The following is a 24,534-nucleotide window of genomic DNA, read 5'->3' on the forward strand; positions in this document are numbered from 1 at the left end:
TGGATTTGCTTTGGAAGTAGCAACTTGGTTTAAATATGACGATGTTTGCCTTTCTGTGCATTGTATAGCCTACTAATAAATGCTCAGATATGTCACCTTCATGTGAAGAAGCACAATGATTTTCGGTGCTTGAACAGGTAAAATCAATTGGCCGCTGGACATTTCATATGAGTATGATTAACCCCATTATCAATCAGACACATGAGGATATTACATATCACGTAACAATATCTATTGGTATTATGATTTTTACATTTTTATTTATAATGGTACATGAATGATCAGGTAATGACTACAGATATGATACATTTCTAAAATATGTGGATTCGTTCATGTCTAAGTATAAAGGCTTAGATACGTCAGCATGTTGACACATACCCTTTCAGGAGATGAAATATTCTACAAATATGTACAGTGCCTTCGGAAAATATTCAGACCCCTTGACTTTTCCACATTTTGTTACGTTACAGCCTTATTCTAAAATGTATTTAAAAAAAAATATCAATCTGCACACAACACCCCGTAATGACAAAGCGAAAACAGGTTTTTAGAAATTTAGCAAATATATTATATATAAAAAACTGAAATATCACATTTACATAAGTATTCAGACCCTTTGCTATGAGACTCGAAATTGAGCTCAGGTGCATCTTGTTTCCATTGATCCTCCTTGAGATGTTTCTACAACTTGGTTGGAGTCCACCTGTGGTAGACTGGACATGATTTGGAAAGGCATATAGTTGTGCATGTCAGGGCAAAAACCAAGACAGGTCGAAGGAATTGTCAGTAGACCTCCTAGACAGGATTGTGTCGAGACACAGATCTGGAGAAGGGTACCAAAAAATTCTGCAGCATTAAAGGTCCCCAAGAACACAGTGGCCTCAATCATTCTTAAATGGAATAAGTTTTGAACCACCAACACTCTTCCTAGAGCTGGCCGTCCGGCCAAACTGAGCAATCGGGGGAGAAGGGCCTTGGTCAGGGAGGTGACCAAGAACCCGATGGTCACTCTGACAGTGCTCTAGAGTTCCTCTGTAGAGATGGGAGAAGCCAATCAAATTTTATTTGTCACATGCGCCAAATACGACAGGGGTAGTAGACCTTACAGTGAAATGCTTACTAACAAGCCCTAAGCCCTTGACCAACTAGCTTTTTTTTTTTTAATTAAGAATAAACAAAATTGTAAAAAAAATAGATAAGAAGGACAACCATCTCTGCTGCACTCCACCAATCAGGCCTTTATGGTAGAGTGGCCAGACAGAAGCCACTCCTCAGTAAAAGGCGCACGAGGCACCGAAATACTCTCAGACCATGAGAAACAAGATTCTCTGGTCTGATGAAAGCAATATTCAACTCTTTGGCCTGAATGCCAAGCGTCACGTCTGGAGGAAACCTGGCATCATCCCTACGGGGAAGCATGGTGGTGGCAGCATCATGATGTGGGGATGTTTTTCAGTGGCATGGACTGGGAGACTAGTCAGGATCGAGGCAAAGATGAACGGAGCAAAGTACAGAGACATCCTTGATGAAAACCTGCTCCAGAGCACTCAGGACCTCAGACTGCGGCGAAGGTTCACCATCCAACAGGACAACAACCCTAAGCACACAGCCAAGACTAAGCAGGAGTGGCTTCAGGACAGGTCTCTGAATGTCCTTGAGTGGCCCAGCCAGAGCCCGGACTTGAACCCGATCAAACATCTCTGGAGAGACCTAAAAATAGCTGCGCAGAAAAGCCCCCCATCCAACCTGACAGAGCTCGAGAGGATCTGCAGAGAGGAATGGGAGGAACTCCCCAAATACAAGTGTGCTAAGCTTGTAGCGTCATACCCAAGAAGACTCAAGGCTGTAATTGCTGCCAAAGGTGCTTCAACAAAGTACTGAGTAAAGGATCTGAATACTTACGTAAATGTGATATTTCAGTTAATTATTTTTTAATACATTAGCGAAAATGTAATTATGGGGTATTGTGTGTAGATTGATAAGGATTTTTTTTTTTTTTATCCAATTTAGAATAAGGCTGTAACCTAACAAAATGTGGGAAAAGTCCAGGGGTCTGTATACTTTCCAAAGGCACTGTAAGCGAGGCACTGCCACCCGCATCAGTGGTTCGAGCGTGGCCCAGTAACCGAAAAGGTTGCTGGATCGAATCCCCAAGCTGACAAGGTAAAAATCTGTCATTCTGCCCCTGAGCAAGGCAGTTAACCCACTATTCCCTGGGCGCTGAAGACAAGTATTTGATTAAGGCAGTCCCCCGCACCTCTCTGATTCAGAGAGATTGGGTTAAATGCGGAAGACACATTTCAGTTGAAGGCATTCAGTTTATTAACTGACTAGGTATCCCCCTTTCCCTCTTGAACGTATCTCACCCCAGATAGCTCCCTGGACTCATTCGGTAGCTGGGAGATTTCTCAGGTCCGGATTGGATGCATGTAGAAACTTTCCCATTATGGAAAATATACTAGGTCTGTATATGAAATGAAGGACATTAATATCTGAATCATGTCTACGCCTTATATCGAATAAAATGTTAGATATCCGGAAATACATAGATAAAGATATCCCCTGATATTGACCCTTTTCGCCCAGTGATAGGGAATGGTGTCAGATCTATATCTTATGTCTATCTAACTGGCCTACTCAACGCACCACAGGGTTTGGCTACTCAGGACAGTGCAGCTTTGCAGATAGAAAATGTATTCTATAGAGCTAGAAAAGCTTCTACCCCCAAGCCATAAGACTCCTGAACAGCTAATCAAATGGCAACCGGGCTATGTTACAGCAGAAACTGACTCAACCACACGAATGCCCGGCCATCCCATCTTCAGTCAGCTGTTCTTACCACACAAAAAAACGATGGCGCCGGTCCATAACCGTCGGTTACACTGTTATACCGTAATTGTGCCAACCCTAGTGTCAGGTCAATATGTTATATTTCTAGCAGATTCTACCTTCAACTTTCTGAGCCATAGACCCATAGCCTAAGGAAGTAGGGGTGCAGCAGCACCCCCCGTGGTGAAATAGCAAAACGGCAGCACCCCCTGCAGAAGAGGTGTGAGAATGTGTGTTAATATTGCGGTAACCTTTTCACACGTATCAACAAACTGGTGTGATCATTCTACAGTGATCCCTGCAGCGTACGCTCAAACTGGTGTGATGAGAATGATTATTTAGAACGTCCAGTTTTGACTGACGAAACAGTCAGCATTTGAGCTAGCCACACTGTTTTTTCACAGAAACATTTTGCACAAAACATAGTCCTTACAAAAGTATGTCCTGAATGTGACCAGTTTATTTTTGAATGCAATGTTCAGGCATTCACACAAGTAGCGACAGCATACACAATTATGCAAACTGGAAAAAGTGTAGGCTACACTAGTCCTGGCGCTAACTGAGGAAATATTGACGTAACACAAGTGATCATATTTAGCTAATGATCGGCTGACAGAAACCACAATATGAATTAGCTAATAGCAATTAATATTTATAATTCATCACATCACGGGTGAGCTCACCATTGATCGGAATAATTGAGTAAAACACTTTATAGAAATCGAAACTAATCCAACGATAGGTAGTTTGTGAGCGCCGCCATGTTTGTTTTTTCGCATCAACCAAAGATAATAAGAGGAGACAAGATGAGTTTGGTCTGTTTGCAGTATGCATGTTGAAGGGGGTGTGTCGTCTACGATAATTCACTTCCAGAAGTTTACTTGAAAGATGTGAACCATTCCTTCACCTCATAACATCTTTGGTCTGACAGAAGTTTACGTGACAGCCAGAATGCATTGTATAATGTCAATAAACATGGTGCCACACATAGCTGGCAAATAGCTTAGCATTAGCTCATTGTTATCAGTACAACCTTCAAAAAAGTATTTTACACACATCATAGGTGTCCATTACAATCTATGCAATAATCAGAATGCATATTCTGTCACCAGTACTTGAAAACATGTGAAGAAAACTGTAAATATATTATGCTCCATACATACATGTATGCTACAGTAGCAAGGACAACACAATGTACAGAAAATAAGGCAGTTACTTTGATAGGAACACACACGTCCAAAGCAATTATTTGAAAGGAAAACAACAATGAAGGCAATGCGAGCGCATGTCAGAAAATGTGCCAGTTCGTGCAAGACTGCGCAAATATCTGCATATTTGATCTGCAGAAACACTGGGGAAGTGCTTGGGATCTCCTCAAAGAGAGAAGTTTGTCCAGCTCAGTAAAGCCTTAAACATAAATTGTCCGCAACATTGAAATGGGCTACTTCTGTGTGAATTAATGAGGAGGCGGAACACACCTCAATTCAAACTGTTTGAAATTGTCAAGTTGAAACATAGCCTATAGATAATTAGCAGGAAGCGCGTGTTAACTGTCCTGTTGCGTAACAATCACATTCTGGAACAGTGAGTGCATTTTGACATCACATGCATAAAACAACTCACGCTGGGGTGACCGTTAGAGATATTTGGAAATGACATGTGAAAAGATGAATATGGATATAAATAACAATGGAATTGGGGTAGGGGAGAAAAAAAAAACATGGGATGTAACAAATAATCATCGTCAAACTGTAGGCTAGAACCAATCATTGACAATACACTACCGCAAGGCTGAACGTTTCCGGTTCATTCCTTCCTGTAGGCTTGCATTTAGCATTTACAAGATCAAGGTTAATTTAAAAATCTAAATATTAAAAAAATACAATTATTTCGGATTTCTTCAATCCTGGTACTAGCCAGCCAAAACACCTGCCATCCCAGCAGCCCCAACAGACGCCCACTATCGCCACGCAATGGAGAAAGAAGTGGTGGAGAGGTGGAGATACGAGTTCTTTGAAGCGGTGGATCTGGTGCAATCAGAAGTGGAAAGAAGATTCTACCAGAAGGGGTAGGGATATCAGCAAGACAAGAGAGAACCATACTTTACGCAGAAAAAGAAAGCATAACTCAACTGGATGCACAGTCCCTTGACTCCCACCACCTCCCCATGCAGCTAGACACAGGTCGCCTGCTGCTTCAACACCACATGTCGGGAGACATCACAAAAAATACCCCATGCAGCACTATCTCAGAGGTGGCTTAAACTCTGGCCCAATTTCACCCACAAATAAGGTCTCTTCAGAGAAGTAGAAACCCTAATCCAACTGTGCCTTTGTCTTCCGATCTCTGTCACGTCCTCGAGAGCACGTTCTCCACCCTTCACCGCCTGAAGACTTGCCTGCGCAGCACAATGAGCCAGAAAAGGCTGACAAACCTTACCCATATGCACATTCACTGTGAAACTTTTCATATGGTATCGTTTCGGTATCGAGTGTCGTGATACTAAACCTGGTATCGAAGTCAAAAATCTGGAATCGTAACAACACTTGGCTGCAGTGATACGGTTACCGAATCATGTCCTATTCTTAGGCTACTCACCACTTTAGGAATAGTATTTAATTGTTAGTCTGCATAGATGGATGTAATGCTTTATTATAAAGGTGATTTTCCCCCTCAATTTTCTCTTTCTTTTCAGTCAGTACCCCCAACTTAAAACTTAATCCCGTAGCTATGCATAGACCCCCACTGAGTGGCCAGGTTGGCCATGCCTCTTATCTCTTCAAACAGCTTCCCATTGGCTCACAGTCAAAGACAATGTCCTGTTAATCCAATCCAACAGTTGTCTGGTCTGGTCCCTCTGAAAGTGACCTCTGACTGAACAAAAAGGCTGCCTCCCAAATGACACCCCATTCCCTAGTGCACTCCTTTTGACCAGGGCCCATAGGGAATAGGGTCCTTTTTGGTAAATACCCACTAAGTGGCTGAGCACTAGGCTAGCCTAGTGGCTGAGGAATCTCCAGGCTCCACATACCTGCTCCCGGATATCCTTTAGTTAAGGAGGCCCCTAAGCTAGCACCATGCATTCGCTTAGCTAGGGCAAGGGCCAGAGTGAAGTATCCTAGACACCGGTGATGCTTAAAAGGCTTTCGAGGTGACATCAGTGTCCCTGTGAGTCATGTAAGTCACCACTAGCATGACAGACTAGGCTATTGAAGCAAGACTATAGAAACCAATCCATTTCACTGCTCCAAGATCTTTGAAACACTGTGTGTGTGTGTGTGTGTGTGTGTGTGTGTGTGTGTGTGTGTGTGTGTGTGTGTGTGTGTGTGTGTGTGTGTGTGTGTGTGTTCCCCTGGGCTAAGTGTGCAGTTGCTCCTGCTGTAAGCCCCTGGATCTCTGAGTCAACTCTGTGAATGGCTTTTGTTGTGCACGCACACACACACGCACGCACACGCACAGAGGATGAGGGAGCTCAGGTTGCTCGAGCTCTCCTCTCCTCTCCTTCTGTTATTGGCCTCACCATTGTGTCTAATTATTCCAGTAAACATTGACACAGCATGTGTGGTCTCCCATCTCTCTGAATCCACCCGCTCCAGCCCAGAGACAACAGACAATGTGTGTGTGTTCTGACATCATCTTCATCTCGTTGTTTCAATCAGCAAGAGAGAGAGAAAAAACAAGAGAACGTCTTTACCAATGTAAGCTGTTAAATACAGACACAGTCAGAGAAAAAAGCGGTAAGAAAAAAACATTTGAGATTTTTTTCGAGCTGTTGCCATGGGCAATTATCATAACTCCACACATAACTCCAGAAAATAGTCATTATGACCAACGTATGTTCGCACCAGTCCAGTAACTCACCACTCACGAAATCCTCTGGAGTCCGACCTAAATACACTACATGTGGTTTAATACCCTGGCTATAGGGGCAAGACAGAGGTAGAATTAGGCCTACTTTAGCCTGCTTAAAGCCCCTGAAATTATTTTAAAGTAACTGACGTAACTGTGGAATTCAATCAAAACCAGTCAAACACTACCATAAAACATACTCTCACTGACCCCACTGTTAAAACCCTAATTGACACCATTGTCTTATCACACCTGGACTACTGCAACGCCATTCCCTTCGAACTCCCCACCAAAACACTTGACGGACTTCAACACATTCAAAATTCAGCTGCACGTGACCTCACACACACACACACGACTTTGGGACCACATCACCTTCACGCCCCCCCTCATCAAACTCCACTGGCTCCCAGTTCAATACAGGTTCATCTTCAAACTGCTCTTGCTCACCTACAAAGCACTCAATGGATTGGCGTCCTCATACCTTACTGACCTCCTGCACCCGTATACTCCGACCTGTTCACTGCACTCCTCTGACACTGTGCTCCTCACCATCCCTCACACCAGGCCCCACTCCATGGGAGACCGAGCTTTTTAACAATGCAGCCCCGTTAGTCTGTCCTAATTTTTAGTTTACTATTCTATATACTTAAATGTATGATTAAATGTATGATTTTCTAGCTTTTTAAACTGCTGTTTATCTTGTGTATGCAAAGTGACTTTGGGTGTCTTGAATAGTGCTTAAAAGAAAGAGAAAAAAAATAATATATATATATATAGATATATACACATACATACACACACACACGTATATTATTATTATTATTATTATACATTAACACAGCTACATTGTTAGGCATGACCATGCAGATTGAGGACACATCTCGAAAGGTTTTGAAGCAGAATCTGTTGGTATGGTGTTTGGCCATCACCTACCTACCCATGGGCCTTACGCTAGACGTCAGCGCTGCCCTGAAGTTACCCTACCCAGCGCCTAGCGTCAGACCCCACCTAGCAACCAGCTTCAGGTGGTAACAAGAAGGGAAGGAGGGAGGCTGACTTGCATTGTTGCATTGATGTTACTCACTGTCAATGCCGCTGTGTAGCGCTGCATTGGTGTCACTGTGGATGTTGCTGTGTAGTGCTGTATTACATTTCACTGTGGATGCTGCTGTGTAGTTTCGTCCTGTCAATTTGTTTATCTAACCGCAGCATGCCGTGCACTGAGCCATTTAGGGTGGATGTGATGTGACAGAACTTGGGTTGACAAGGCCAGCATTAGAGAGCCATCTGTCACACCGATGGTTGACGCGCTGGTTGACCGTTCCAGGTATAAGACCTGATGTTGACGACGTCTCTGACTAAACAATCTCAAGTTGAGTCCAAAATGGCACCCTATTCCCAATGGGCCCTGGTAAGAAGTGGTGCACAATATAGGGAATAGTGTGCCATTTTGGACGTAGACACAGTCTCTCTCCGGCTGTCGAAATTATGAAAACTGTCTGTCTCTCAGTCAAGACAACAACATCCAGTTCATGGACTCTGTATTAGGTGCATCTGGGGTTGAAAAGGACATGAAGCCGAGGCGTGCAGCACAAGGCATCTTTAGGACCTCTTCATGTAAAGATCCTGTCAATAAAAAAGCCAAATCAGAACATGACACATCATTGGAGAAAGACCGAAATGGCAGAGAGAGAGAGCGAGAGAGAGCGAGATCCTTAAAAGTCTCGGTGAGGCCAGTGTCCAAATCTCAGGACCGCTTTCTGGCAACGTTTATTCGGGAATGCTCTGTTGCGGAATGTGTGTAGCCTCAGGAGCAACTATTTGACTTGTGTCACATGCCTGTGGGACGGGTATGACCGATGTGTTCTCTCTCCTCTCTTTTGTCCTCCCTTTCCTTTGTCATCGCTCTCTCTCTCTCTCTCTTTTCCTCTTTCTCCCATCCTCCCAAATTACACTGGTCACAAGGATTCCAGACGTGGACTTCTCTGATAGAAACAAAAACTAGTGATGCGATTATAGAGAGAGGGATTGATGGATGGCATGGAGGTAGACAGAGACACGATTGAACTGCTGTAATTGCCATGACCTTTCCTTCCGTACGTACACTGTGCTCCAGGCGTGGACGTAGAGACCGACAGGGGTGAGTGGACACAACCAACTTTCCCAACTTACTGGGGTATGTAACATGGATTGACGTTGTTTTGCTGTCCCAGTCTTCTTCTCTCTTGGTCTTCCACTCATCGCTCTCTCACTCGCTCGCTCGCTCGCTCAATCCCCCTCTCTGATCTGAAACAACCGCTTCACTCAGTATGACAAATCCAACCTCCAACAGTGAACCACATCCAAATGAAAAAAATAAGATTAAATGTTGTTACGCAGGTCAAAGTCATACTCAGTTATTTGGGGATTCGAGAACTAGATTGGTCATTTTATAACCAAGTGCCACGCTCCACAAACTGTGACAAAGGCAGTAGGCATATTCTTCAATAGCAACAACCCGTATTGGCGCGTATCGAGAAAGCCTCTCAATCGGAGTAGGAGTGCTGATCTAGGATCAGTTTAGACTTTTACTTCATAATGAATAAGGCTATATGGACAGTGAGGACCTGATCCTAGATCAGCTCTCCTCCTGAGACGCTATGTGAATACAGGGACACAAAGGTTAAAAAGAAGTCTTGAACTCTGTGAACTCTAAATAAATACAAGCAGAGAAGCGTCACTGCTCATTAACAACAAAGAGACAGAGAGACACTATCTGGAAACCAAAAGAAAAGCTTCAGACTTCAATCAGAAGCATGCAAATAACCCCAGTGAACCACATCCACACACACACACACACACACACACACACACACACACACACACACACACACACACACACACACACACACACACACACACACACACACACACACACACACACACACACACACACACAGGGTATTATTCCAGTGAATTAATTAATTGAAGCCACCTGGTGTCCCAGATCTAAAACCAGTCCCTGAGTAGAGGGGAACAATTAAAAAAGCTGTGGAAGTCGCTTCAAGGCCCAGAGTTGAGTTTGAGGGCTACAAAAGTGACTATGGGGCCTGGTCAAAAGCAGTGCACTATATAGGGAATAGGGTGCCATTTGGGAGGCGTCCTTTCCTTCAGCGTGAGCTTCCAGCTGTCATGGGAGCTGTCAATGAGTTATCTGTCTGATGATCTTGGCGGCATTTTGAAAGCGTCTGCAGTCGCACATGCGCATGCCTGTTCTGTCATATACACACACACACACACACACACACACACACACACACACACACACACACACACACACACACACACACACACACACACACACACACACACACACACACACACACACACACACACACACACACACACACTAGGGCTGCAGACTGCGACCATTTAGTCGCATTTTGCGACCATTTGACTTGGCTGTGCAAGTAAAAAAATATATATATTGGTCACGTCAGTGCGAGCGGCACATTCTACATGGTCACCTCAACAAAAAAAAGGCCTATTTTTTTGAAGGCTAAAACCCTTATGATTTGGTCAAACCGTAAAGTACAATTTTGTAATGAAAGTATCTGCCTGCCCCTGTACCTGTTTGGCTGGGGCCTGCTGCTGTTAGAGCGAGCCAATCTCTCCCTCCTTTCCTGGGGGAAAGAAATGCTTGAGGAGAAAAAAAAACGGTTGTGATTGTATAACATTTTAAAGTCCAATTGCCGGGAGAACACAGCTATTCCTGTTGTCACAGTATCCTGTTGGAAAGAGGAGGTTATCAGCTTTCTGTAGGTATACTTTTTATTTCTCAACTCTTGAGCTCAATAGCAGCTATTTTACAAACAAGATATTTGATATGGCTTTGAGATAAGGAGCGAGCGAAATGCGTTTTGGCCATTGCGAGTGCATAGACCTTATTGGGCGGTAGGCTACTACTGCACAAAAAAATGGGACATTAAATTGACTGTTAAATTAACACATGGCTCATTCTCCGTGGCCAACAGAGCCTCCAGGACACCTACAGCACCAGATGTCCCTGGAAGGCATAAAATGATCATCAAGGACAACAACCACCCGAGCCACTGCCTGTTCACCTCGCTACCATCCAGAAGGCGAGGTCAGTACAGGTGCATCAAAGCTGGGACCGAGAGACTGAAAAACAGCTTCTATCGGGGCATGCGCAGACCAGCTGGCTGGTGTGTTTACGGACATATTCAATCGCTCCCTATCCCAGTCTGCTGTCCCCACATGCTTCAAGATGGCCACCATTATTCCTGTACCCAAGAAGGCAAAGATAACTGAACTAAATGACTACCGCCCAATAGCACTCACTTCTGTCATCGTGAAGTGCTTTGAGAGACTAGTCAAGGATCATATCACCTCCACCTTACCTGCCACCCTAGACCCACTTCAGTTTGCATACCACGCCAACAGGTCCACAGACCATGCAATCACCATCACACTGCACACTGCCCTATCCCATCTGGACAAGAGGAATACCTATGTAAGAATGCTGTTCATTGACTATAGCTCAGCATTCAACACCATTTTACCCTCCAAGCTCATCATTAAGTTTGAGGCCCTGGGTCTCAACCCCGTCCTGTGCAATTGGGTCCTGGACTTTGACGGGCCGCCCCCAGGTGGTGAAGGTAGGAAACAACATCTCCACTTCACTGATCCTCAACACTGGGGCCCCACAAGGGTGCCTGCTCAGCCCCCTCCTGTACTCCCTGTTCACCTATGACTGCATGGCCATGCACGCCTCCAACTCAATCTTCAAGTTTGCAGACGTCACAACAGTAGTGTGCTTGATTACCAACAACGCCGAGGCAGCCTACAGGGAAGAGGTGAGGGCACTTGGAGTGTGGTGTCAGGAAAACAACTTCTCACTCAACGTCAACAAAACAAAGGAGATGATCATGGACTTCAGGAAACAGCAGATGGAGCACCCCCCTATCCACATCGACTGGACACCAGTTGAGAAGTTTGAAAGTTTACATTTTCTCGGCCTACACATCACCTACAAACTGAAATGGTCCACCCACACAGACAGTGTGTTGAAGATGGCGCAACAGCACCTCTTCAACCTCAGGAGGCTGAAGAAATGTGGCTTGTCACCTAAAACCCTCACAAACTTTTACAGATGTACAATTGAGAGCATCCGGTCGGCTGTATCACCGCCCTCAACCGCAAGGCTCTCCAGAGGGTGGTGCGGACTGCACAACGCATCACCGGGGGCAAACTACCTGCCCTCCAGGACACCTACAGCACCAGATGTCCCTGGAAGGCATAAAATGATCATCAAGGACAACAACCACCCGAGCCACTGCCTGTTCACCTCGCTACCATCCAGAAGGCGAGGTCAGTACAGGTGCATCAAAGCTGGGACCGAGAGACTGAAAAACAGCTTCTATCTCAAGGCCATCAGACTGTTAAACAGCCATCACCAACACAGAGAGGCTGCTGCCTACATACAGACTCAAATCATTGGCCACTTTAATAAATGAATCACTAGTCACTTTAAATAATGCCACTTTAATAATGTTTACATATCTTACATTACTCATCTCATATGTATATACTGTATCTTATACCATCTATTGCATCTTGCCTATGCCGCTCGGTCATCGCTCGTCCATATATTTATATGTACATATTCTTATTCCATCCCTTTAGATTTGTGTGTATCAGGTAGTTGTTGTGGAATTGTTAGATTACTTGTTAGATATTACTGCACTGTCACACCTAGAAGCACAAGCATTTCACTACACTCGCATCAACTTCTGCTAACCATGTGTATTTGACATAAAATTTGATTTGATTTGATAGCAGTGGGTATTATGTTTAGAGTTAGTGATCTAGCTAATAATGTGTTTTGAGTTTCCACTTACTCAGGTGGTGCATTAGCCCCAAATAAATTAGCCTATGATATTAGTTTACATGAAGATGCAGGCAAATTCATCTCTTTTCAACAAAAAATATATATTCTGGAGCCTTATTTTAACAGTAAAATATAACAGCCTAATTGTGTCTGGTTAGACTGTAAACTCTCCTTCCAGACTCACATTAAGCATCTCCAATCCAAAATTAAAACTAGAATCGGCTTCCTATTTCGCAACAAAGCCTCCTTCACTCATGCTGCCAAACATACCCTCGTAAACATCCCCATATTGTTATTTTTATTTATTTTTTGTTCTTTTGCACCCCAATATCTCTACTTGCACATCATCATCTGCACATCTATCACTCCAGTGTTCATGCTAAATTGTAATTATTTCGCCTCTATGGCCTATTTATTGCCTCACCTCCCTAATCTTACTACATTTGCACACACTGTACATAGATTTTTCTATTGTGTTATTGACTGTACGTTTGTTTATCCCATGTGTAACTCTATGTTGTTGTTGTCGCACTGCTTTGCTTTATCTTGGCCAGGTCGCAGTTGTAAATGAGAACTTTTTTCTCAGCTGGCCTACTTGGTTAAATTAAGATGAAATATATATTTTTTTTAACTACAGTCCCTGGTTTGAATCCAGGCTGTATGACATCCGGTCCTTGATTGGGAGTCCCATAGGGCGTAGCACAATTGGCCCAGCGTCGTCCGGGTTTGGCCGGGGTAGGCCGTCATTGTAAATAAGAATTTGTTCTTAACTGACTTGCCTAGTTAAATAAAGGTTAAATAAAAATACAATAAAAAATTGGCCAATTCCCACAAGTGTAAAGGGTTAATAAAGCACTGTGAACGACTTAATAAAGATGAGTCACTCTTTCTATTGCTTGACACCACAAAAAGAAAATTGGTGAGACCAAATCATGGGCTGGTGCCACCAACTCAACAACGAAAATGTTAGTCTGGAGCCCTGCACATGCAAACACAAACACAGGCAGGCAGGCAGGCAAACACACACATGCACACACACCAGGCAGGCCCTGTATAAACTTTACAAAGAACAGAGTCAACTGTGTTCCACCTGTTGTGTACTTTAGGAACGCCCAGTGGATTAGCCTGTTGAATAAGATAAAAACTCTCATCCAAGATCATCAGTCCATCTCACCAGAGATTCTCCGGTCCACAGCCCAGCGAGCCAATGTTCTAAAACACTAACTCAACTTTACACATTTGAATCAAATTCCTTACAGAGAACATCTAGGATTAAATCTACCACTCCCTCCTCCACCTACAGGGTGTCTGTAACTATTTCGGGCCTCAAACAAAATCTCACTGCTCACCAAAAGTATTTTTCCTTCCACTCGAGCAGGCAGAGAGGGAACACCTCCACCTTTATTTGTAGGGGAGTGGAACAGAGCAAAGCGTAAGGATTTAGCCCCAGGGCTGACATTACATCATCGTGGGGTTTCTCAGCGGAGCGGTGTATCAGGGACCGGAATTATTCACTGAACCCTTTGAAGAACTCAGCCTGGCCCTGCCTCTCCCTCGCGCTCTCTTGCTCTATCACCATGTGTCTCTCTCTGCCTCTTTCTCTCTCTGTCGCTGTCCCTCTCTCTGCCTCTCTGTGTCGCTCTCTTTCCCTCCGCCTCTGCCTCAGAGCGGCAGGTCCTTTGATGCTAGTACTGTGAGCTGCGTTGCGTGAGCACGTTGCGGCCTCCCAGCCCTGCCCTCCCCTCCCCGCCCGATACTATCTGCTCAGACGGCACATTCATGTGGTTTATCTATGCAGCACAGCCAGACTGCAGTAGCCTTTCACCCTCCCATCCTTCCCTGCCTACCACAGGCCCTTCCCTGTTCAGGGTCCAAAACTGGAAAGGTAGGTAGCCAGGCAGGGCAGGGCAGGGCAGAAAAGCAGGCATGCAGGCAGGGCAGGGCACGGAGGTAGGTCAGGCAGCAGCATGGCTTTGATATGGTGTAGTATAATCCTGTGTATTTGTGGGGGGGTAGGAATCACACACAAAATAAAGGGAGCTATTTTTCCAGATGAGTAGACCCATTTCTCACTCCCAGGATCTGGGACACGTCACTGACATGAGCTCTGGGAAGGGGAGGAAGGAGATGGGGGACCAGAGACGATACATCTTCCTCCTGTACTCGGGGGAGACGCCTGACTACGACGGCACTTCACCAGGGAAAACAAATGAAGCTCCCAGCCGACCCAGTCTGGTCCAACCAGCCAGTCCCAATTCATCATACCTCGGGCCCCATTGTCGAAGAGCCTCCTTGGTTGGCTGGGTCCTCCTCATTACTGGAACCGCCGCCACCACCAGCCCAGAAAATATCCTCCTGTCTGGGGGGCACCAAGAGGGGGATCGGGCTGGAGGGGGGTGGCTGGTGGAGGCCGGGGCTTCCACCTCCACCAAATAATCCCAGCCAAGCTATTTGTCCCCATAGGGCAGCCTTATAAATGACCCTTATACCACAGTTGTATAAGAGTCCAAAAGAGGAAACAATGGAGGAGAGAGAGAAATGGCCAGGCTGTGACAGAGGATGTGTCAGCTTTATGGTTTGTGCAGACCCTAATAACACTGATATGATACATTAGTCTCGGGACAGATGGAGGCACAAAACCAATAATGCCTTCCACTGAGTAATAACAATATAATGCTAATAAGCCTGGAACACAGAAATGGCATCAAGGGACTTCCATTAGCCAAACTGGTTTACTATAATAAACCGGTATGAAAGAGCAGGGAACAATAGATATGGGATTTGATGATTATGAAACTAATAATTAATTCTCCTTACAATGAAGCACAGTGAGTCGAGGTTTTTATAGATCAAAGGAAAGCAGTGGTAAAAACCTCTGAAAGACCTAAGAGGCTGATGTAATTTATGTAACGATGTACACAAAGAGAGACCTTTGAACACCGTGGGAGTGAGACAGATTTGTGATAAGGCTTCTCCTCTCATGACAGCGTGAGCAAACCAGGCTAACGGGCGCTAAGTGTGCGCGTGCATTTGACGTGCGAAAGTGTGTGTGTGTGTGCCCACAATCCGAGCCTGTACGTACAGTACGTGCTCGTGTGGAGCCAGCCAGACAGAGTGCAGAGGACTGAAAGGGACTCCAGGCCATGCAGCTAGCTAGCTACCCAACTACCTTCCCCAGTCAGTTCACAGTCCCAGAGTCTATCAGTCTATCTATCGGTGTATAGAAGCACAACAAAAGGGGGGGGGGGGGGCTGGACTGGTGTTATAGACCTCCCTCCAGTAGTCAGCACATTCCTGACCAACAACAAAGCCTACCTCTGCTCTGCCTGGACCCGCCATGGAGAGAGAGCATTGTCATCTCCCTCCTAACCCCAACTCTAGCCCCCTCGTAGCCCCACAGCCTTTGTTTTCCAGCTAGACCCTCTGTGTCAGGGGATAGAAATGTAGGCTGACTGAGGCCGGATGCAGCCAAGTGATGGCCCGGCCCTTTCAGCGCGACAGTCATCAAAGAGGGGAATGATGACCATGATGGGGCTTTTCAGAAGTTAATGCAACCCAGTCTCAGTCCCCTCACCGTGGTTCTGACTCAAAGACCGAGAGAGAGAGAAGCTGCCTGCTAATCTCTCAGAGAGGAGCATCAAAGCCTCTCTCCCGCCCTCCATCTCTCACTCAGCCCAGTGGAAAGTAACTTAGCTGTTGGGGCCACCAGAACTAACACGCACTTGATCCAGCTGGAGTGTGCACGAATACAAACACAGAACGGGGGGGGGGGGGGGGGGGAGAGAAGAGAAGCAAGAGGCAGAACAGGTCCGTGAAAACAGGAGACAGAAATGTCCCCCAGGATGTTGGTTAGCGGTATAAAGTCAGTGTGTCGGCAGGGGAAAAACAGGGGGAGAGGTATGAGGGGGTTAAGCTGTTGGTCTGAGTTAGAATGTCATACAACACCTCCGACATCCATCACAAGCACACGGTGCTTTGTGGCAGGCCGTGATGCAACAACGTACAGATTAGTGATAGGGGTCCGTGATCCGTGACATACCGGTACACGTTTGTTGTGAAGGGAAAAAGGCAAGCGTTAGGGCCTGGTTCCTCGTCTGTGTGTCAAAGGAGGAGTAGACAGCAGGGGAAGAAGAAAGCAAAAGAGTGAGAGTGAGTGAGGGAGAGAGAGAAACTATTCTGTTCTGTTCCCGAAAAATACAAACGCAGCCTCAAATGACTTTGGCTGGGACTTAAAAGCGGAGCCGGGTGGCGGTTAAAGAGACGATAGCACTTAAAATACAGCTGCCACCGCGAAACCAATAAATGGAGAAAGTAGGCGAGCAGGGCACTTTTAACCTTTTAAACCCTATAGCTATATAGTGCTAGCTGCTTGTGTACTGCTTCTGTTGCTTGGCGGCAGGCGAGGCGGGCGGCGCTGGGAGGGGTCCTGTTCCGGGTACCTCCCGTCCTTTCTGGGCTTTGCCCATTATGGCCTCCTCTCTTGGGGTTTCCAGCCTGTGGTCGAGAGAGAGCGAGCGAGAGAAAGCAGCGCTGCCTGGATCCCTCAACCACACCAAGCTCTCATTATAGTCTACATGCGGCGGGACATAACTCCTGCCTGGCCCGCTCACTTTCTCTGAGATGAGAGGAGGCATAGTATATGGGCTTGGGATCCTCGTTTTCTAACTTTGTTGGTATGTGCAATGCACAGGCTTTTATGAAAGTTACCAGTCAGATAAAGCTACTGTATAGGCTATCCACTTCCAAGGAAATGACTCAATGTCAAAATATCAACATTTGATGGAGGTTATGGGTGGACTTCAAAAAGGTGACAGGTTGAGACTGTGAGTGAGACAAAGAGCCTTAGAGTCTCTGCTGGCTTTCTTCTGTCACCTTATTTCACAGGAAGTTTGAGTCATTCATGGAAGTGGAAGATGGAAGTGAGACGAAAGCCACATTCTGGTTCTGGTTTGAGTTCCATCTGGGACTGACAGATGCTGCCACAACTCTGTCCCTGCCTTGGTCCCTGCCTGCTCCTCTGTCCCTGCCTGCTCCTCTGTCCCTGCCGGCTCCTCTGTCCCTGCCGGCTCCTCTGTCCCTGCCGGCTCCTCTGTCCCTGCCTGCTCCTCTAGCATGCTGTGGACAGCATAGCCCTGCTGCAGGGAAATCAGACGCAGATGTGTGCTCTGCTCTGCTCAGGCCATGAGATGAGATGCAGGCAGCTTCCTTTGCCGAGCTAAAGGAACAGACAGCTTGGCCCGGGGAGAGACAATGTGGAGACAATAGGAGATATGATGAACAGATGGGGAAACCAAAACCAATGGCAAAACACTGGTAACTGCAAGTATAATGCATTATGATGCAGTTATAATGCATTGTAAGATGTGTTATAAGCATATTTGAACAATTATAATACTTTATCATTTCATAATAAAAAGTGTCATGCCACTGCATTTACTGATTGATATACAACCGATGTAAAAAAGAGCAACATAAGCATTGCTATGGAGACTGATTGTCGTAACTCTATGTGCATCCCATAATAAACGTCATCCCAAACCAGGAAGTAGTATCAGTAGGTCCTACCCCCATGCAGATCCGGTTTAAGTCCCAAATGGCACCCTATTCCCTATATAGTGCACTACTTTTGACCAGAGCCCTATGGGCCCAGGTCCAAATTAGTGCAGTAAATAGGGAATAGGGTGCCATTTGGGACGTAGCCCAGATGGTGATGACTGATGGGGATACCCTCCAACTGTGTAAATATCGGTTGGCATCGTGATGGTGAATCTGAGCTCACTGTCGCCCGGATCGTCCACCTGAGTGAATCAGGCGGGGGTGGCGGTGTGGTCCCGCCATCACGGACCCGTGTCATGGTCTTTACCAATGTCAACACCACCATGCTGTTGTGCCGATGAGATGTTCATGTTGTTTACAGCAAGGTTTGGAGTTAAACACCATCATATTCACATTCACACACTGCCTGCTGTAGTAGGGTTCAAAGTTAGTGGATTCCCGAAATGATTGACACCCTTGATACAGACGAGGAGAAATTACTATATAAAATAAATAATTCAAATACTGAGCTATATGTATATTGTATGCTAAAATACAAATTGGGACTTTATACTACTACAATTGCGAAGAGAAAGAGATGTTGTTTACCAAGTAGGATAGCGTACTGTACCTATTAAGCCCACTTCGATCTTTTGATTTAATGTTTCAACCAATTAATCTGTCTGTTATTATTCTAAGCCAAAAGCCAATCAGATGTTTTACTATCAAGTTATGTGCAAGTTCCCACTAGTGGACAATTTGAAAGCTGAAAAAAAAACTTGTGTTGAGGCGACCTAAGACAAACATGTTTTCCAGATATTTTGTGTACCTTTTCAGATAAGTGATCATACTTTATGTACAATTAAGAGAGGAATGTACTGATATGCACATGATAGCAAATTTTATGGGCATTAATGACTATTTCTTGCCAATTGAAAATCTGGGGGTTTTCATGCTAGTCAAAGTCACACAGTAGCAACATAACTTGGTGAACCACAACATGACAGTAGATTTCAGGCATTAACAGCTAACATTTTGAAATACCTTTTGTCTTATTTTACTCTTAAATGAACCTTGCATTATTATACATAGATTACATTTTTGTAAATTTTACATTTCTCAGGTGGGCTTAAAGGGTACAACAGTAACACAAAAAGCACTCCCTCTATACAGAATGTAAACAGCAATAAAGAAATATTGTTCAATATGATCAATACTAAATTTGCATAATATTGTAGACCATAGTGTATATTTATACCCCAAACCATTGGTTTTCAAATATGTTATGAGTAAACGTTGCTATTCTGTCTTTTTAACAATAAATCCCTGTTGTTCCAAAAGCCCAGTATGCTCCTATTAAGACGAGTTTGCAGTGACACACACGGGGATAGTGTGTTGATAGCCCTAATATCCAATGATCATGAGCATAATAGTTTTTTGTTCAGATTTAAGTTGATTAAAACACAAAAACTACAGTTAGGCATATTATGGATTTAGCCATGGTGTCAATTAGAATCCTCTGTACTGTCTCCAAGACGCTTGGAGTGGAGAGTTGGAAAATTACAATATAATGTAGCTCAGTACTGGTATTCGTTCTATACGGCTTTTTTGTTCATCTTTATCAAGAGGGTCAATAATTTCACTGTAATAATTTCACTGTAAATGGTGCCACACTCAAACCCACACAACGTATTCATTGACAATGAAGACAACCGTCACAAATTACTAAAAACTGCAAAGACAAAACATGAAGTGACAATAATGTATGCATGTTGTATTATATCTAAGGCTGTGGCTACAGTAGACCCATTCTTTATTTTCTTCCACAACACATCACACCAGTTGAACTTGAGGCCGGTAATTTGTATTTATCAGTGGAGGCTGCTACGGGGAGGACGGCTCATAATAAAGGCTGGAATGGTATGGTTTCCATGTGGTTGATACCATTCCATTGACTCCATTCCAGGCATTACTATGAGCTGACCTCCCCGCAGCAGCATCCACTGGTATTATTATATTCAGTGTTCTAAAATCTACATGCTATGTTCTAATTCTACGTTCCACATTCTAATGGCAGGTAGTCAGTCACAGGGTAGATGGGGAGGGGACCGCTCCACCTGCAGAGAGAATACCCCATATAGTTTCACTCCCTGACTGAGGGTGATTTAAAGAGACATTGATACCTCCCTATTATGTAGTCAAATTGTAGGCAATCAGGGACCTGGGAACTGGCCTGGCTGGCTGGGAGGGAGAAAGAGAGAGAGAGGGAGGGATAAGCTGATCGTTCTGGACTCTGGCGTCTCATCCACATCAAGTCATCTCACTTTCCCCGTAACGGCGCAGAGCAAGTAGAAAATTGACTTAATTTATTATTTTTGGCCCCGCCGGCACATGCCAGGTTTTTTTTGCACTCATGGGGCAGAGCTCAGGGGGTGTTCGCTTTGGGGAGCAGGAGAGTACGGGGGAGAGCGTAGTGGTTACTGAACCACTTTGCTCAGGAACCATGCCAAGCACCCCCCAGTCCTTCTAACACCAACCACTACCTACTGAGGTCTGGAGACCACTGTACATACCCCCAGGGGCCAAACAGCTGGGACTGACTGAGGCCTGCCTTCCTAACCTGGCCGACTCGGCCCTGTAAACCACCTCTCAGACTCACACGGTGCCAAGTAAAGGCCTCCATTCACACTGACTGGGAGAATGCTGAAACAAAGACAGCCAACAGCGGCGAAGTGGAGTGGCTAAAGAGAGAGGGCAGTGTGGGAAATACATGGAGATCTGGGGGTGAAAGCTATGATCCCTTATTGATGCCACTTGTTAAATCCACAAACAAATCAGTGTAGATGAAGGGGAGGAGACAGGTTAAAGAAGGATTTTTAAATTGAGACATGAATTGTGTATGTGTGACATTCATTCGGGGTATGGTAGTAGGTGCCAGGCGCACCGGTTTGTGTCAAGTACTGCAACGCTGCTGGGTTTTTCATGCTCAACAGTTTCCCGTGTGTATAAAGAATGGTCCATCCCCAAAGAACATCCAGCCAATGTGACACAACTGTGGGAAGCATTGGAGTCAACATGGGCCAGCATCCCTGTGGAACGCTTTCTATACATTGTAGAGCCCATGCCAAGGAATTGAGGCTGTTCTGAGGGCAAAAAAACGCAACTCAATATTAGGAAGGTATTCCTAATGTTTGGTTTACTCAGTGTATTGAATCATGAGAATTACAATACATATCGTATCGGCACCTAAGAGTCATGATAACATCGTATCGTGAGGTCCATGGCTATTCCCAGCCTAGAGGGGACAATAGTGAACGTATTTTGGTATGGTTATAACAAGTCTTACAATTCATTATAACTTGGGCCGGGATGAAAGTATCCTGATACTCATTAGTATCAAGGAAACAGAACACAGAGTGGGTTTAACTTCAATAGGAAAACAACCCTAATGTTGGAAACAAACATCATTGTGTTGCCCTTCAAAGTCACATTAGATAGATTTTACAAGCTGTAGCAAACAATATTTTACATACAGCGGGTTTTTAAAAGACCAACACTGGTATCTTCACAGCCCTAATTATAATTGCATCATAATGCATTATACCTGTGGGTACAAAGTAATCATTACAGAAACATAATACGGTCTGGTGCATACACAAGGTAGCATGCATGAGGACCTACCCAGTTTCATTACACAAGGCTTACTAACGCATAATAGCAAGGCCTCTACGGGTTTGAAACGCCATTACTTTAACAATTCAAAAATACAGTCTTAATGTTGCCATCTCTCTAAGTCAATCATTCACAAAACACATAAACAACCAACAGCAACTACTGAAACAGAACCAGTTTGGACATGGTGATTCTGTCCTTCTGTACTGGACAAAATGTCCCTCCTCTTTACAAAGAAGGACAAAGAATACAAGCTGCCACACAGTGGTCACTATGTTAGCAAAGAAATTAAAACCTAAATAGTTTTCAATGTAAAGTTGAGGTCCCACATTTCTGTGTGGTTAGCAAGCCAAGCCAAAATGGCCAACAAATGCTACATGTGTAGAAGCCGGATCCATTTCAGTGATAAATATTCTCTCTCCTTTGATCCTGATGGTCTTCCCGCAATGTGCTACTTTCATTGCAAAATATGACAAACGGTTGATATTTTTATGAAAACACACTTGTGAGTACACACACACACAATTCATTCAAGTTCTCTTCGGGAAAGTGTATTCTTTGTGGCTCTGTAATGTCATTTCACTGTACGAGTTAGAAAGCAGTAATAAATGAGTTACAGACATCGCTATAGATTCCTGCAACAATCCTAACCAGACCCAGATAAGGTATGTCATATATGAAGAGTAATGTGCAAACAACTCACACTGCTACTTCATTAAACATGTAGGTTAGCACATTCATAGTCGTAATTGGAGGTCATCTTTGAAATTAGACCATTTCTAGCAAATCATGGTCATGTGTAGGCTACTGTAGCAGTGCAAACCACCACTAGGCTGAGATAGTTCTCAAAATCATGACTGATCGTAATAGAGCACATCGTCCCGGTTTCATGTAGGGTAGGGTAGGCTACAGCGGGGTTGGAAGGGTCCGTGGCGTGGCCCAACATCCACAAGGCTGCATGCTTGGTGGGCCATCAAAGGATTTAGTTGACTGCTCTCGCGGGTGGTGCTTACGGAAATGATTACGAACATTACATGGTTGGTGAAGTAGTTGTGTAGAAAGGCCATCGCAAAACTAAGTTACAAGCTGGTACAATAAAATCTATGGGATAGTTTGTTCAATTTGTATGTTGTTACAAAATAACCACACACAATAACTTAGCCTAGGCCAACTTCAAAGAAATTGTCTGTGTGATAATTGATCATGTATCTTCGCAGCGAGGCGGCACAGTCGGTAGGAGGTTTAGTTATATTGGTTGAACTAAGAATTAAAAAATAAGTCAATAATGAAAACAAACAACCATCCACCAATTAATTGGGAACGAAATGACCTATAGGCGTACTGCTGAATCAAATCATTAGACGTTATTTGACATAACGTTTCTTGATTACGTCCAGACAATATCCTATTTGATGGAACTGTGACCAACCATCTATCAGTTGTAACTCTGATCAAGTTATGATGAACAACTTCTATGATTTTCCTGGGAACGTTTACAAGTGTAATAACCATGTTAATCCGTGAACAAACGGTTATTGAATGTATATGCCATGGCAGATTCTGGGTGAATCTGAACTTTTATCCCGAAAAGAACCTGCAATGTACATGTGAATGAGTTCCAAAAGATAGAAGCCATCTTGTAATCACATTTGGTAGCAATAGGAGGCTAGTACCATCCTCACACATACAACACACACAGTGCAACTCAACCCCCCCCCCCCCCCCCCCCCCCCCCCCCACCATAAAGTTTTAGAGTAGAGTAGCGAAGTAGAATGAACGCCCAGGCTCTACTGATAAGCAAACAGAGCCGTAGCAACATATTGTATATGTCCTTCCCACAACTTAACAGAGTTTTACATACTTGCACGATCTCGCCCTCCGCGCTGATAGTGGCTCCTGCCTTTGAGAATCGTCCTTGCAACCCCGTCGTGTATGTAGTATAATCTCCATTTGGACTTGACTCAAACAGCACTACTTCCACAAAAGCCGTATCCTTGGCGAAAACCGTTCCAAGAGAAGTGGTGACCACGAAGATCACCAAGACCACCGAATCGGCTACACACTCTAACCTTCTCCTTGGTAAAATCATCATCTTGCCGGTTGGATATGCGCCGATCGGAACATAATTTCCAAGCGTGATTAGGTGATGGTGCTGAAATTCTGGAAATCGAATCTGAAGCGAGATCGATGCGTCAAAAGAGCGCCGTGTTTTCGCAATTGTGCAACGAAAGCTGTGCGTTGGCCGAGAGTGTTTATTTCACCATTGCAGCCTTGTCAATTACGTTGCTTGCTTGCTTGCTTGCTTGCTCTCGCTCGCTCTCTCTCTCTCTCTCTCTCTCTTTCTCTCACTCCCTCTCTCTCCAGCTCTACAAAGCGGATCTCCTTTGATCTCCAAACACGTGATTGTTTTAGTTTTTTTCCTTCGAAAAGGGTTATCCCCACCCACCAATTTTCCTGACCCTCTACTTTCCACTCCCCGCTTTCGAGTGCCAGCATTCTGTTAAGGACGCACGGCGCATTCATCGTTAACACTTCATATTTAGGAGCCTATAGGTCGACAAGTATACCTCGAATTGAAGCCAGACATTTTATCAAACGTGATACATTTGAGCTGACATAGCCTAATCGAGGTTTAGTTTAGCTATGGACAAGAGATTTAACAGCCAACATGATTCAAATATTCATAAACACTGTCTTTTAGAAGGGGTCATTCGCTCAGGTTTGAAGCCCTTGAAGATAGGAACGACCTTAAAATA

General features: G+C 44.6%; 1 protein-coding gene across 1 annotated transcript in view; it reads right to left on the bottom strand.

The window, feature by feature from the left end:
- znrf3 (zinc and ring finger 3) overlaps positions 1-24,119 on the bottom strand; it is a 107,571-nt gene extending 83,452 nt beyond the window's left edge. The window contains exon 1 of the mRNA XM_038988533.1: positions 23,640-24,119. Within this exon, the coding sequence (XP_038844461.1) occupies positions 23,640-23,870 (231 nt within the window). The 5' untranslated portion in view covers positions 23,871-24,119. The remainder of the gene's footprint in view (positions 1-23,639) is intronic.
- Between the last annotated feature and the right edge of the window lie 415 nt (positions 24,120-24,534).

The sequence above is a fragment of the Salvelinus namaycush genome, chromosome 1 (assembly GCF_016432855.1).
Source record: "Salvelinus namaycush isolate Seneca chromosome 1, SaNama_1.0, whole genome shotgun sequence".
NCBI classification, from domain to species: domain Eukaryota; kingdom Metazoa; phylum Chordata; class Actinopteri; order Salmoniformes; family Salmonidae; genus Salvelinus; species Salvelinus namaycush.